Source organism: Corvus hawaiiensis, chromosome Z, assembly GCF_020740725.1.
Source record: "Corvus hawaiiensis isolate bCorHaw1 chromosome Z, bCorHaw1.pri.cur, whole genome shotgun sequence".
Taxonomy (NCBI): domain Eukaryota; kingdom Metazoa; phylum Chordata; class Aves; order Passeriformes; family Corvidae; genus Corvus; species Corvus hawaiiensis.
The window spans coordinates 55,467,476-55,483,286 of record NC_063255.1 but is presented as its reverse complement, the minus strand read 5'-3'; the positions used below and the strand labels follow the sequence as shown (position 1 = coordinate 55,483,286).

General features: G+C 43.3%; 1 protein-coding gene across 10 annotated transcripts in view; it reads right to left on the bottom strand.

Moving 5' to 3' along the window:
* The window catches only part of MCTP1 (multiple C2 and transmembrane domain containing 1), a 238,543-nt gene extending 223,450 nt beyond the window's left edge, over positions 1 to 15,093 (bottom strand). For 3 of the 10 annotated variants that reach the window (XM_048291243.1, XM_048291242.1, XM_048291241.1), the window contains exon 1: positions 13,971 to 15,091. In XM_048291243.1, coding sequence (XP_048147200.1) covers positions 13,971 to 14,549 — 579 coding nt within the window. In that variant the 5' untranslated portion in view covers positions 14,550 to 15,091. Of the gene's footprint in view, positions 1 to 13,431; positions 13,819 to 13,970 lie in introns of those variants that run through there. The other 7 variants (XM_048291237.1, XM_048291236.1, XM_048291235.1 and 4 more) reach the window with 5 other exon arrangements.
* Positions 15,094 to 15,811: the final 718 nt, after the last annotated feature.

The following is a 15,811-nucleotide window of genomic DNA, read 5'->3' as shown; positions in this document are numbered from 1 at the left end:
AGACTTTGCTCCTTTAAGGAAAGATGGCTATTTTTGAAATTCTGTTCCACCTAACGAAGCAAATTTGTACTGCACTTCATTTTGGATGATGCAACACTGCAAAGTGCAGCGTTTATTATCATTTAAACCATAAGCTGTACAGTTTTCCAAAAGCAGAATCATGCCTCCAAAATGGTACGGGTTTTGGTATCATGCACCTTGGTGGCTGCAGCTGGCTGAGATTTACTTCAAGCTACCTATGTAGCTCAGCTGTGGAGCTAAATTTAGCCCCAGCTGGATAAACTGCCAAGAGAACCTGCAGCAGTACTTATGCTGGTTAACCCAAGCCAATATCCTTATTGTTGAAGCTACAATACTCAATAAAGATGTTGATGTTTAATAATTAAATTGCCTTTACCACCATGACATTGATCAGAAAAGTATAGTATTACCATAGAAGCAGAAAGACAAGACTTGGTGAAATGATTTCAGGGAGTTTCCCAGCAGATTTCCCAGCATGTGAATTAGCATCCCTCCCACAGAAATCCATTACCTATTAACAGAAGAGCCTTAATGCTGCTGGAACCTGCACAAACCAAATAGATTTACCACAGCACAGGAAAAGTGCAGGGGAAGAGTATTTTTTAAATAAATACAAAGCCCCCTATACACCAAACAGAGAAACAATTATTAAATTATTAAGTTACTTATGATGAGGAGGAGCATTCTGACAGAAAAGTTCACACAGGCTCTCATCTGAGGCAGATCATGCGATTACTTCAACTAACCCATTAAAACCACACTCTTTTTTCAAGGCTTTTTCTTCCTACATTTCCTTAAAGCCCCAAGAATACTTCTGGAAGCACACATGCATATATACATGTTCATAACAGAGTTTCTTCCTTCACACACCACATCTTCTCTCATTCAGTTCTACAGCCAAGGTAAATACTTTCACTTATCTTGTAGGCAAAAAAACCTAAGATTAGCATGAGCCAGTGGAATTAAATTTTACAAGTATACTCCCAACACTGTCTGAATGATGTCTGTCTTGAAAGCAAAGCAGGCACAAGTTCTGCCATTCACATTCCGCACAGCAATCTGACTTCCTACTTTGGTCTGGCTGATCAACATCAGCTGTGACCTTCAAATAAGCTCAGAAAGATCTGAGCAAATAGAAACAGGAATTCAGGCAGATAAAAGCAGTCTGAAAATTAAAGAGGAACTTCCAATATGACAAATATCTGTTTATATTACTCAAAAAATGTCCCAGTCTTCAGGGTACCAAAAGTCTCATGAAAGTCTAACTACCAGGGGATCATCTGAATCCCTTGATTTTGCTGCTTGTTCTTCTGAAGATATAAAATATCTTTTTAAAATATTTCTTTTTAAAATATTTCTTTTTAAAATATTAATGTAAGAATTAAGAAAAAAATCTCCTTTAAAGTTTACGGGTTTTCCTTTCTTTTGTTTTTCTATACATTTACCTTAAAAAACAAACAAAAAGAAAATACTTGAAAAGCATTTTGAGTTCACACTTTCAACAAAGGAAAGTCAATGCCAAGTAGTGATTAGTTACTCATATGAAAACATTATTTGCATAACAAAGTTCTAAACTTCTTTTTTAAATAATAAAAGCATTCCCATGTTGAAATCCTTTATATTTATCTGTACAAAAATGTGCAAAATAGCTCTCATTTCTTCTAACTTATTTTATGTTTTGACAATATCAGATTTTAGTAATAGCAGTTGTGAGAAGGCACACTTCTGAAAAAGTTTTTTTTTTAAAACAGCTGACTGAAGTTTAGGGTACATACCTTTTTCTTGAGTCTATCGTATTAGATTTCTTAGTCTAAATGTGTTCCAATCTATTCATTTCTAATACCACATACTTATTTTTAGACATTTACCTTCAAGTACTGGAGTCCTTTTTTCTATTTCTTCCAGAAATTTCTTCCAGGATTTAATAATGCATACTACTGAAAGGTATTGCAGAATTTTCAATTTTATCAATTTTCCAGAATTAAATGATAAATTATACTATTTGCTATTAAAACACAGACTCTTCCTGTTTTCCTGTCAATTAAAAACAAGCAGTCTCTCATTTTTCTATAAATTCCTTCATTTATTTCTGGAACCTAGATTCTGAATAGATTACAGTAGACAGAAATCAATCTCCTGTCTTTATATATGTATCCTACACTGCAAAAAAATCCTGCATTGCTAGATTGGCTGTCTCATTCACTGGTAAAATAAATCCTGCAGATTTCTGCTGCTTGCTCAAGCATGGTATAGGTCAAAGTGAAGCTGTAAGCTTATTTCAATTGGTTTTGCTTTTGGAATTTTTCTTTTTTTTCCACTATCTCCTTCAAATCCTTCAGGACAACCAGCAGGAGCTCTCCTAAAGCTGCACACATAGGCCTCCGTCTCAACATTACCAAGTTTCTATCAATACCACTTTTACCTTCCCTGCTCTTCTTTGCACTTTCTTTTGTCAGAAATCTTGGTCTTGCTTACTGTCAGGATTTCCTCCGTAGTTTATTGCTTTTCCTTACTAAATCTTGTCTACTTAAAACTTTCAAAGACAGAAATAACTCTTTGTGTTGCATTAGCACATCAAAAAATGGTGACTCAACCTGTTCCTACTTAAGAAATTTCTGAGTCGAAGCTTCTGGTAGGATTTACCAGAATAAATTGTAAGTATTCATTAAAAAAACAAAGTTCTTTATTCTTATTGGCTTTGTCTTGCTAAATGATAACATGAAAATATTATAGAGAGTTCACTTTGTACTATAAAAAACAACCAAACTCATTAAGGTCAGAAGCAGGTAGCAAGATATCAACTGTAAAAAACATCTTCCAAGAACCACTCCAGCATCTCCCACCCACATACTGTCCATAGTAGTTATGGCACATAGTGGTAGGGTCATTCAGTAATCAATATTACATATACAATTCAACATTACAGACTGTTCTCAACCAAGAATCAAATCTCCTTGAGGTACACATCGTCTTTCCATGACCCTCTGCATTATCCACCAAGTGCACCCACATCTTTGAGCAAAAACAATCCACTGGATGGGAGGCAGAACTAATCAAAACTGTTTTCCCTACATTTCTTATATGTACCATGAGAACTTATCCCCTTCTACAGTATGTGGAGGTTTTGATTGGGCAGGGCCAGCTGAAGTGGAAGAGCCTCTAGTGTTAACTAACCAGGTGCCCTTCGCTAAATGTAGATCCCAATGTGTGAAGGTCTCACCACCCATTGCTTTCAGTGTGGTTTTTAACTCATTGTCTCATTCAACTTTCCCGTAGGGTGCTGCATGACAGGGAATATGATATCCACAATACCGTGCTCTCTGGCTCTGGTGTCTCTGTAAGACATTTTTAAAATTAGTTTCATTGTCCAGCTCGGTCCTTTCTGTCAGTACAGGACTTGCTCTGCAAGGCCCAAGATGGTGTTCCAGGCAGTGGTGTGAGACACAGGGTACATCTTCAGCCATCCAGTGGCTTGTTACACCATTGTAAGCATTTAACAATTGCCTTGGCAGGTTTGTGGGAGTGTGATGTAATTAATCTGCCAGGCCTCCTTATATTTCAACCATCACCCACCATACCACAGGGGCTTTACCTGCCTGGCCTGCTTGATTGCAGCAAATGTTTCACAGTTATGGATAACCTGGGACACAATGTCCATTGTTAAGTCCACCCCTTGATCACAAGCCCATCTCTGTTTTGCCTCCCTTTCCTGATAACCCAAGGCCCACCATGCAAGAAACAATTCACCCTTATGCTGCCAGTCCAGATGCACCCGAGACACTTTAATCTTGGCAGCCCAATCCACCTGTTCATTGTGATTCTCTTCAGTAGCCTGACTCCTGGGTGTGTGTGCACCTACATGATGTACTTTTACAGCCAACTTCTCTTCCGGGCCAATGATGCCTCGCCATAATTCATCAGCCCAGATGGGTTTACCTCTGTGCTGCCAATTGGTCTTTTTCCATTGGTCCAGCCACTCCCACAGTGCATTTACTATCATCCACAAGTCTGTGCAGAGGTAGAGTACTGGCCATTTCTCTCATTCAGCAATATCTAAAGCCAGCTGGATGGCTTTCAGCTCTGCAACCTGCCTTGATCTACCTTGTCCCTCCATAGCTTCTGTGATTTGCCATGTAGGACTCCATAACGTAGCTTTCCAATTTCAAGGTACTCCTACAATAGAGCATATTGCTTTTCATTTTCTGGCAGTTGATTATATGGTGGGGCATCCTCAGCACATATCATCTTTTCCTTCTCCTCTCCTGATAACAAACCAAAATTTTCACCTTTGGGGCAGTTCACAATAATTTCCAAGATCTCTGAGCAATGGTGGTTTCCTGTTTGAGCTCACTGGGTGGTCAGAGCAACCCACTTACTCCATGTAGTATCAGTGGCACGATGTGTGTAAGGGAATTTCCCTTTGAACATCCAGCCCAGCACTGCCAGTCAGGATGCCACGAGGAGCTATGTTTTCGTACAAATCACTTCTGAATCAGCTCAAACCATTTCAGTAAACTGCAAGGATCTCATTTTTAGTTGGGGTTAGCAGGCCGGATCCTTTGTATCCCCAGCTCCAGAAACCCAAGGGTCACTGCTGAGTCTCTGTGGGTAATTTTTACCAGAGGTCCAGGAAGGGCCATTCTCCCTGGCTGCACCGTAGAACATGTTTTTACATCTCGTCCTGTCCTAACTGGCCCATAGGCTACTGCATTATCTTCCCCTGTTCCTCCCCCCAAACTGGGTACAACTACTAATGAATTCGCAGAGGTACCACCCCAGGCCCAGGCAGAAGAGCAACACTGAACATTCATCTCTAATGACCCTCATTGCCCTTGACGTTACCATGCCATGCATTATGATATCACGCAGTACGGCAACAAAGCCATCCTGATCCCTCTCCCCATTCTGAAAAAGAGCACCGTGAGGAACACAAACAGAAATGTATGAGTTACCTACCACACCCACATGCATGGACCAAGCAACATTGTAACCAGGGGGCTCAGTACCTAACACAACAAATGCTTATGTCAAAATTGTTTCCAACAGGCTCTGAACAGACTTACTGTTATCTCAACCCTTCGTTTAAACATTAGTTTAAACCCAGCTGGAAGTTAAGCCTTGTGCATCCAGTTAGAGAGGAACAAAAGGCAGAGATAGATTGAGATAACAATTTACTGGAAAACAGCAATCTGATAACAAAACAAACAGAACAGTAACAGTACTAGTAACAACACTATAGGAGAGGGTGACTTACATGGAAAATGCCCACTGAGTTCAACCCGATGTGACTGCACCACAGTCACAGCTGCAGCCGCCCCACCACTGCAGTCACTGCTTGCTCCCCAGAAAAAAGGAACAAAGTGGCAGCAATCCTCCACGTGGTGCCTTATTCTTCCAGCCAAAGCCACGTCTCCTTTCTTTGCAGAAGTGTAAATCCCTTACTCCTGCCCACTGAGATGATATGAATGGTATAGCACAACAACCCAGAGGTGCCTGCAAGGCTCCAAGCTACAACCCCTCATGGGAACTGCGAAAAAATTAACTCTGTCCTTGGCCAAAACTAGGACAACTTGATACATTCTAATCCTGCTAATTCAATATATTACAGGATGTATGATCCTAATTATGAAAAAAAAAATCCCTCTGTGTCAAATTATCCATGTAACAGTACTTATACCCCTCATCTTACAAGCCACTAAAATGATCCTTCAGATCCGTCCAACACAATCCACTCTGTAATTATGTGATTTTATTTGGTCAAAAGATACAAAGAAAAGCAAATCAGCACCATCCAAGCAGAGCACAAAGGAACAAGACTCCTCATCATCCTTGTTAATTATTTGATAACACATAGTCTTCCTCCTCACCAAAAAAGTCACTCATATGAAACATGAGATGCCTTTACTGACAAAAATCCCCAGATCTCACATCTCATTTCTCACACTGAGTCTGAACCTTTCAAAACTAGGTGTTTTGACAGTGGTGGTATATCAAGGCTCCTAAGCCTTTAAAGTATGAAACCTTTGGCTTGCTGGCAAGGTATGAATCACTGTTCTGGTTACACAAGAAATAGTGCCCATATGGGAGTAGCCAAACTATGTATTCCACAGCCATCTACATTATTCCTGATGAACTGTTGATGGTGGATCATTTTGCAGCAGCTGCTCAGTGCACACCCCACCCACCAGGCTGCAAACTGGGTGTTAAACCCTGAGTGGCAGGGCAGCGTTTCTTTGTCTTCACATATTGACTCAGCTGTGATAACTGCACCCAGCAGCCTAAGGCTGTCATCTCTGCCAATGGGCCATAATGGCTCAACAGCCCCAAAGGGCAGCTGTACCAACCTAGGACATAAAGGACTCCGCAAAATATCCCATGACTCAGAGGATTATATCATTCCACTGTGAAATTCCCCACCCTGGAGAAGGTAGTGAACATTCCTGCCTGAATGCGACCGTACATAACCGGAGTTTTGGGACTGCGAGAACCACCACCACCAATGGGCATCCAGAGGGGGGACCCAGATTTCCACAGGACCACTCTTTCAACAAGACCAAAACCATCATTTCAACAGCACTGTAGCTACTGCTTAATTGGACTACAACCACCACCCCTGATCAACAGGGGCCAGGTTGTACTCTGACTTTGCCAGTTTAAGCCACTGTTTCTGTACTTTCTGCCTTTATTGTGATCTTCCTATTAAATTGTAACTCCGACTTGAAATCTCTCACAAGGTATTTGTGTGGGGTTAATTGCTCCTGCTAGTTTACCTTCAAACCAGCACAATCACCTACCCCATAAGACTTCAACATACAAAAATACAGACGGATCATTTTTGGTGCACTTGCTATGGTTTGTCATCAGTTCACCATTACAGAAATACACTGAATGGAACACAGACTGAACAGAACAAACATCACATTAAAAGACCCTCCCTATCGGACTAAAGGTGGTATAATTTGTCATTTTGATAAATTAAGTCTACCATAGATAAAAATTGGAGTAATTCTGCCTTCTTTTACAAGGAAGAGAAAATATTTCTTTTTTAAACTTAAAAGCTTCAGGGCTTACATTATAGCTACCCTCTTAAAATTCCCTAGAAGGTAACACTTGTAATATCCAAGATCTAGGATAGATGGCAAGATTAGAGAGGAAAAGGCAAATTGAATCTTCAGATCACTGGAGTACTCAGTCATCTTGCCAAGACAGGCAATTTATTCAAAAAGTAAAAACAATAAAAAAAGGATACTTGGATCTATTCATTTATTAGCACATAACCCAAGACAAACCAGTTAACTTAGAACTTCCTATAAAGCTGGGTGCTAAATTACATAGTGGCAGTTTTAAAACTGTTTTTGTCATATTTTTTTAAAACACTAGAAAGTAATTCTCTTTGCAAAAATACAGCAACTGATGGTAAGTCTTACTAGTGTGACTAATTCTCTGCATTCAACATTTCAAAAAGAGGGAAGGAACGTTTTTCAGCATTTCTTGGGGGGGAAAAAGGTGTAATGCTATAACCAAGATTAGGTATTTGTATTTTTAAATTTTAAAAGTTCAGCACAGGTCAGTAGGTTATGAAACACACACATGAAGTACACTGAATTAAGAGTTTTGACAGTCACTTGAAATCCAGATAGAACCCCTGAACCTGAAATACTTCACAGCAGAGTCACTTGTACCAAATAAGCATTTTTTTGATCTTTCAGTGCAAGGACTGTTGCAATTCCTATCCTCCAAACATCTGTTATTCTCAATATAATTATTTTACTATGAACACCTTTATATATGAACAGTAAATGCAAAGGGTGAGAAGAAGAAGAAGAAAAAAGGTTTAAATGAGGTTATAGATAAACAATAAGTCAACAGCTGCTATTAGTTCACTTTAAAATATCTAATTATTTCACACTAGGATAAATGCAAACTGGCCAATTCTGAAAAATCATGTAGCTCACTTTGAAAAGTCTGCAGTTCTTTAGTTAATTAAGCAGAGGTCATTCAAGATATAATTAAATACAACTCTATTGTGCCATATTTTGATTTCTATTCCAGTAATATATGTACACTGTATTAAAATACTGTAGATGGACAGTCTGATCAGATACAGACAGAGCACAAGAAACAGATAAATACATCTCAAATGGCTGAAAGATTAACCTTGTATTAGAGATTAATACCATGAAAAAATAGGGCAATGCAGAACATCCCTTGACAAAATCAGATGTCTAATTAAACTCTTGTTATGAGAAACATACAGCCTTAATCAGCTTCAACACCTTTCTTATAAGAAACAAACTTTAGCAACAGCTTTTTCTCCTAGTGCCTATTTCTGTGTAATTTACTAAGCTCCATGGTCTTCTGATCCAGCCTAAACATTTTTTCATCTACTCATTCCCTGTGTGTCAGTGACCACATCCCTAAAAACAAGCATTCTCCTGATTTCTAAAATATTGCCCTTTTAATTTTCAGAATTATGCTGCTCTCAAATCATGCTCCAAATATCTGTGCAAATTAGTTCTCTCCAACTCTTTCTGTTTTGTACTGGCATTATGTCAGGAAAAGGTAATTAATCCTTGACAGTCAGCAGTTTCCAAAATTTCTCACCGCCTTCATCCTTCTCAGTGAAATTAACTAAAGTAGCAATTAAGATCCTCTTGGGTGACATTATCTGTATAGCTTTTCATTGACATTTCAGCCTTTTGTCTTTTCTTGTTCTTTTTCCTTCATTGGCTAGATCATTCCCTGTGATGTACACCAACTATAAAAAACAAGCCAAATTTTTCCATTATGTAACTTCACTGACTCAAATGGCTCTAAACCAGTTACAGATTTATTCTGGTATAGGCAGAGAAACATGCATGGTATGCCACTCTGGTTTTCATTGTCTCTGCATCCCACTGCACACTAAATTCAAAATCCCCTCTCTTCAGGCTTCCTCACAGCTCAACTGGTACTCCGTTCTTCTCACTACGATTTCCTTTCTCTTTCCCAGCATCTCAGTACAAGGCAATGCTCTTTGTCCTGAAAGTGCAACCTCTCCTCATACACCCCAGCTCACTAAACTCCCCTTTTTTCTGCAGATCCTCCTCTTCTGCCACACAGTTCACCCTCTTACATCAACTTTATTGACCAATAACTACCCAGTATTTGTAAGAGTAGGAGAGACCCTGTATCTGATTGCATCTCCAGTTTCTCACTTCATCTCATCTCTCATCAGTCTGTATTACATATTCTACACCATTGTTTTCCAGTCCCTGCTTATTAATGAAACAAATAGTTCCATGTGTCACAAAATTAATGAAGCTTGGTTTCTTATGGCTAAGAGCCTAGAGGTTGAGCAGCAGCCCTAGCCATCACCCAGTGCTCTCCCACATCTCCAATTTATTCACATAGCCACTCACAAAATTGGAAACACTGGGGGAAAGAGTTAAGAACCTGTCCACTCTTTCAGTGCAATGGATCAACCCAGACACATTCTAAGAAGTCACAAAATTTATTGTTATCAGATCATTATCTTGCAAGAAAACACAATGGAGAGAGGTGCCCAAAGAGTTCTCTCTTAGGAAGAAACCCTCTTCCTAAGCCCTCTTCATGTTCACTGTTGATTCAGTATGACACATGCCCAGACCCATGTTCTCCGATTAAGACAGTGAAACGCTTGCAGGGTCTTTATCACTGCAAATCTCAAGAAACAGGGGTATTTCCACCCTCCTGGTTTTTACTAAATTGCTATGACAAAACACAAGTGACGTAAAACTTTTCATGCAAAGCTATGTCTCACACTCAAGAGAAAGGCCATGCTGGCACAGGCACTGTCAGATAAATTCAAGCTCCAGCTGGCACAGAAATGAAAATTAAAAGGGACAAGTGGAAAAACCCTTGCCTCACTGCCTTGGGCCATGGCACCACATAAAGACACTGGAAGCATTGTGAAGCATTCCTCCTGAAGTGTTCTTGTCATCTCCTGTTCAGGGGACACCCCAGGAGGCATCCATCACCATCATCTCAGTCCTTCAAGGATGCAGGACACATGTGGCTCTCAGCTGCATGACCATGACTGGCTGCCATATGGAAAGTTATGAAAAGTTCGCCCAAGGAAACTTGTCACATAGTCTTTGGAAACTGGAAGAAGGATGATGTATAATTGCATGTGTTCATTTCTTTGTCCTAAAAACACACACTTCAGTTACTGTTTAAAAGAAACCTAAGTTTCCTGCCGATAAATATGTATAATGCCCTTTCCAAATATATTCACAGACAGCTCCAAGAAGTATTCAGTCTTCAGCAAAGAACTAGGTTAGTATTTAGTGCTCAGATCTAATAGGTATTGTTTGCATAAGACTACATACACTTTTAAGTGTGCAGCTCTACTCAAACCAAGATACTAACCCTATTCAATGCAACAGAAGCTGCAAAAACTAGGTCTCTGCTAGACTGTCCATACCCAATGCAATAGTGCTGTACCACATTTTAATGAGTTCAAATTAAATTTAAATTGCTTGATTATGCCAAAAAATTGCATTCCAAGATAAAATCTTACATTTTAAGTCTTCCCATCCACTGACATATACTCCTTTTCACCGATTTCAGCCTAAAAGCACAAAAAAATTGACTTATTGTGGGATTTTATTTCTCTCCGCCATCTCCCTTAAAATATGTAGTACATCTTTTTGTGTGCAGATTTTCTAAAAAATTCGACTGTCTTGATCCAAAAGAGGCAGTAGCATCTGTTTGCTCTCTATTTCAATCAAATTTAAAATACATTTTAAAGAAAGTTGCAATTTTATGTTGATTTACTTTTAGGTAATCTAATCTCATTTTTATGATTCTGTTATACAATTATTTTTATCTTTGGACATGTAAGGCTGCAATGAAGGACAATGAAAATCCAGACGCTGCTGGAAGTGTGTGCTGCTCTGTCCAGGTTACAGAGAAAATGGGATGGAGGTTTTAACACTGTTTATTCCATACCAGACACATTATCGCTGGGGGTGCAGTCCCAGCAGGAAAAGCCAAGGAGCAGGCAGGGAAGTGCACCATCTTGTCTGGCTCTCTCTAGGGAGAAGGTATTGGGATCAGCCAGGTGGACCCAGCCCCTCTTCACCACTGTCAGTCCCCTTCCCATTCCTTTAAGCTGTGGCTTTAAGATGTGCTGAAGGACAGCAACGCCGAGTCCGAGACAACTGCTCCAGGGAAAATTAGAAGAAAGGAGAGAGAAAAGTGGCGGCACAGAGCCAAGCTCAGCTGAGCCATTCAGAGCCCAAGCCCCAGCAGAACCGAGTGAGTGGTGGCAGGACCAGAGAAGGCTGTGCAGAACCTAACCATTGGAGCAGTCTGAGGCGGCAGCATGGTGCAAGCTTCTGGGAGGTTTGCTTGCCTTCCTTATTCGTTCTTTACAGACTGGGCCAGGGAGGTGAGACCATTAAGCCACCAGAGCTCTCATGGCCATATTGCCTTTGTCTGCAGACCATACCAGGCACTGTTTTGAGAAGCATTGTTTCTTTTGTTCCCAGTGATAAACGCCCTTTCCTGAGTGGGACACCCTCTTTCTGTATACTTTTCTCGATACAGTACTGCTGTGGTTATTGTGATTTTAATAAATTATTATTTTAACTCATAATCTCTTCTTATTGTCCCTCCATTTTCAGAAGGCGCAGGGGGAAAGGGAGTGGCTTTGGAGTTTGGTTCCCTGCAGTTGTTAAAACCAGCACATGCAGTAAGTAAAACTTGGATTTGAAAAATGCAAGTTATTCCAAGTGCATGCTACCAGACATGTAATCCCAAATCCTTAGAGGGGTGTAAATGCCGTAACTGAGGTTAGCCAGGGACTTTACTGCCCTGGGGTGCAGCCCATAAGCATGCAAGACTTGGCTCCTGAAGTACACTGAACTGGAAACTCCAGCTGCTCACAGTGGAAGGTACTTGCTCTGTTAACAGATCACTGAAGAGTACCAGGCATACTTGAAGACAATCAACAATGCTTTATAGTTGGAGTCTTATTTCCCCAACTATCCTATAACTCAATGAAGCTGGTGAATTAAACTAGATTTAATAACCCAAGTGAGATTACACTTCAGAGTTGAGAAAAGCAGTGAATGCGCTTATTATGAAATAGCAGAAAAGCCATTCTGTTTCAGGTCATCCCTCTGAAACAAACTCGATCATCAGCTCTGCAAACTTCACCAACACACAAACAAGCTTTATTTAATATCAAAACCAGCATATTTGGTATGCAAGCACAGCCTAAATTAGTACTAGAAACCACTTGGAGGACCCAGTCATAATCCTGCCAATTAAAAACAAGCGTTAGAAACCCTGGGTACCATTTCGATTTGATCTAGCAGTAGTCTTTCCAAATGCTATGACTGTACCTTGTTCTAAACAAGAGTAATGCTCTCACAACTAAAAAACACTTGACATGTTTTGTAAATAAAGGTTTACAATTCTTTACTAAACACAACAGCAGAACAACACTGAAGAAAGTCCCATATTTTCATATTGTTAAATTCAGCAGTCTTTAAAGCAAAATAATGTCCTGTAGTCTCGAACAATAATACTTAAATACTTAAAATGTGCAATACATTCTTGTGAGCAAGGGGCTTGGGGAGGAAGGGACCCTCTACTGCAGGTAAATGCCCACTTTATAGACACCTGTCACAATAATCCCACCTCAATAAGCAATGATCTAAACCCTTTACAAGTGTTATACAAGGGATAACCACAGTAGTTTCCAGTCAGGCCAGTGATGATAACCAAAGCAACCCCATGACATAAAGTTAGGTCTACGTCCCATGTTTGTAAAGACAAACTCCTTTGAATTCTGCAGAGGGACATTAATACCACAAACCTCAAGGTACATTTGCAAATCGCTGCAGAACTACTATAATTCTTCATAAGCATCGGTATTGTAGCTCTGACAGCAGCCAAATGCATTTATACAGCCTATTTTGACAACACACAGAGCCTGACTTTTACTTCAGCTACTCATTTCTCCCTGGTTATGACATAAGACAATTTATAATAATATAGCATTAGTCAGTAATTCGTGGAAAAAGGTGGATGACTGCTTACAATTATACAAGCTTCAAAAATACTCATGTTTTGCACTTTTCTCGCAGTAAATTTATTCCAAGGTTCAGCAGCCTCTATCAACAGTAGCTTCACCACGTAATTTAAAAACTGACAGATGGAAGAGTTACAGCTTTGTTTACCGCCTTCTCCCAACAACCAGAATGATGGTGTTGTAGACTGAACTGACAGCTGCATGAGACAGTACCCAGTATATAACTGCCAATTAATTACGTACCGTCTATTAAATGTGTACTAGTGGTCGTTTGTGTGTCTTGCAGAAATTAAAATACATAATAATTCTAATTTGGATAACCAAATAAGGAAAAAAGCCAAGGTTACCTGAGGAAAAGCCGCTGCTGCACGTGTTAAGAGCAGACACCAGCAGAGACGGCCCTCACAGACGTGCGAGGCGGCCTCTGGGGAAAGGCTTGAGAGCGAGGGCAGCCTAACTCCCGCCTCCGAGACACCTTTCCTCTGCATGGTTTATGCAATGAAGGTCTCAGGGAGGTCGCTCCTGCACCGGAGCACGGGCACCGCTAGCAGCGGTGCTCCCACGGCTCGGGGCCGCCACACCGCCCGTCACGGCGTGCTGGGGGAGTGCAGGGCTCCGACGCGGGATGCGGGCGGGCCCCGAGCCGTTCCCCGCTTAGGCGCAGGACACTCCTCAAGAGCGAGCGAGCGGAAGGAAGGCTGAGACTCAGCCGTGCCCATCCTTCGCCTCCTCTCTCCTCAGCTCCCTTCCCCAGCGGTCGCCCTCCCTCCCGCCTCTGCTTACCTCAGCTACCTTCCCGCCTCCTCTCCCCTCCCCGGGGATCACCACCCCTCCCGCCCAACCTCCCCACCCTGTACGCAGAGGAGCGCCGCGAGCTGGCACTCACCGCGCCGCTGTCGCCGTCCTCCGCCCGCTGCTCCCGGATCCTGCCGGCGGCGGTCGAGCCCTGCAGCAGTTGCTCCAGGCAGGCGGTGCTGGGCAGCGAGGAGCTCTTCTGGTGGGACAGGTGCGCCCCGGGCCGGCGCCCCTCCCTGCCACCCTCCGGCCCCTGACAGCCTGCGGCAGGCTCCGGGCGGCGGCCAGGCGGCGGCCCCTTGCCCTGGGGCAGCAGGTGCTCCCGCAGGCGGCGCAGGGCGGAGCCGGACTCGCCGGCCGGCTCCAGCGGCTCGGCGGCCGAGCAGCATAGGTTGGGCTGGGAGGACGAAAAGACGCGGTCTAGCACTTGCCGCCGCCGCTTGAAGCCGCTCCACTTTGCGCCGGGCGGGAGGTCCCCCTTGCCGCCGGTCGGCGGCGGCGGGGCGAGGGGCTCCGCAGTGCGGCGTTCGGTTGCTGCCCGCCCGCCGCCGCTCCGGCCCTTGCCCCCCAGCTGCAGGTTCTTCCACAGCCGGGCCTGGAAGGAAACCGCCGGCTCAGGTTCGCTGGGCTTCTCCCCTGTGGTCACCCGGGGCTCCTTGCCCGGCTCCATCCTTCTCCTCCTGCGACGGGAACAGCCGCGCCGGCAGCAGCAGCAGTAGAGCCCGCCGGAGCCTGCCGCCCTCTCTCCGAAGCGGGGCGGGCCGAAGCGGAGCGGCGCCCGCTGCCGGAACGAGCGCAGGGCTCCGCCGCACCGCCCCCCGCTGCGCGTGGCGCGCCCGAGGGAGGATGGAGCTGCGGACGTGATGTTGAAGATAAAGGAAGGACGAAGCTGCCGCCTTGGCCCATCTGGGCAGAAAGTTTGCCACCCTGAGCCCCCCACTCTGGGTGGTCCCTCGGTGGCGGCGGGCGGCGCGAAGCCTGGCAAAAAAGTTACCGGCGAGGCGCAGGGGGCGCGGCGGCTCGCATATAGATACGTGCGGCGATGCTCATGAGGACCTGGCGGGAGGGGGCTTGTCCTGCCCACCAGCCCACCTGTTTCCTGCGTTGGAGACGGCCTCACCGTGCGGGGTGCTGGGAGAGCGCACGCCGCGGAGGCCGCGGGTGGAGGAGCGTGTGCCCTGAGATGCTGCAGTCTCCTTGGGGTCGGGAAACACCCAGATCCCGGGGTGAAGGTGGGAACGTGAAGCGGCTCCTGGCCAGGCAGGGATCATCCCCGACCCGCGGTAACTTTGTGGAGGGAAGGTTCAGTAGGATTTGCTCATGCACGTACAGTGAGCGCTATATATACCGACCTCGTCACCGGCTCTGTCCTTCCGCAGCGGTGGGTACAGACTGCAGAGCCCGGCCCGGCAGGACCCGCCAGCTACGGGGGAAAAAACCCTCAGCTCGTCAGTCATTCTCGTATTTTTTAAATCTAAGAAGAATAAAAGGTTTTTTATCATAGCCTGCTGTACTAGTAGCCCCATCGCTATATTTTTGGACGTTCCTTTTTTAATTAAAATCATACCAGCAGCATGATTTCAGAAGAAATCTTTTACGTTCCATGAAACAAACAAGCAAAAGAAAACTTTATGTCTAGAGAGAGCTATACTTTTATCTAGCGTGCTTTCAGGTTTCATTTCAAAAGACATTTCTGACAATGAAGGATTTGGCCTCCTATATTCAACTTTCCCAATAAAGTTTGCAACCAGGCATTTGACAGTACAACTTTTGCTGAACCGAATATAAGGAAAATTTAAAGTACTGAGATAAAATGGGTGCTTCCCATCAGGGCCTTGGGAATTCAATCTACAATATTTGAGAAAATAGCCAAAATAATGTCTGAACCACTGTAGCTTATTTTTGAGGAGTCCTGCCAACTAAGTGACATTT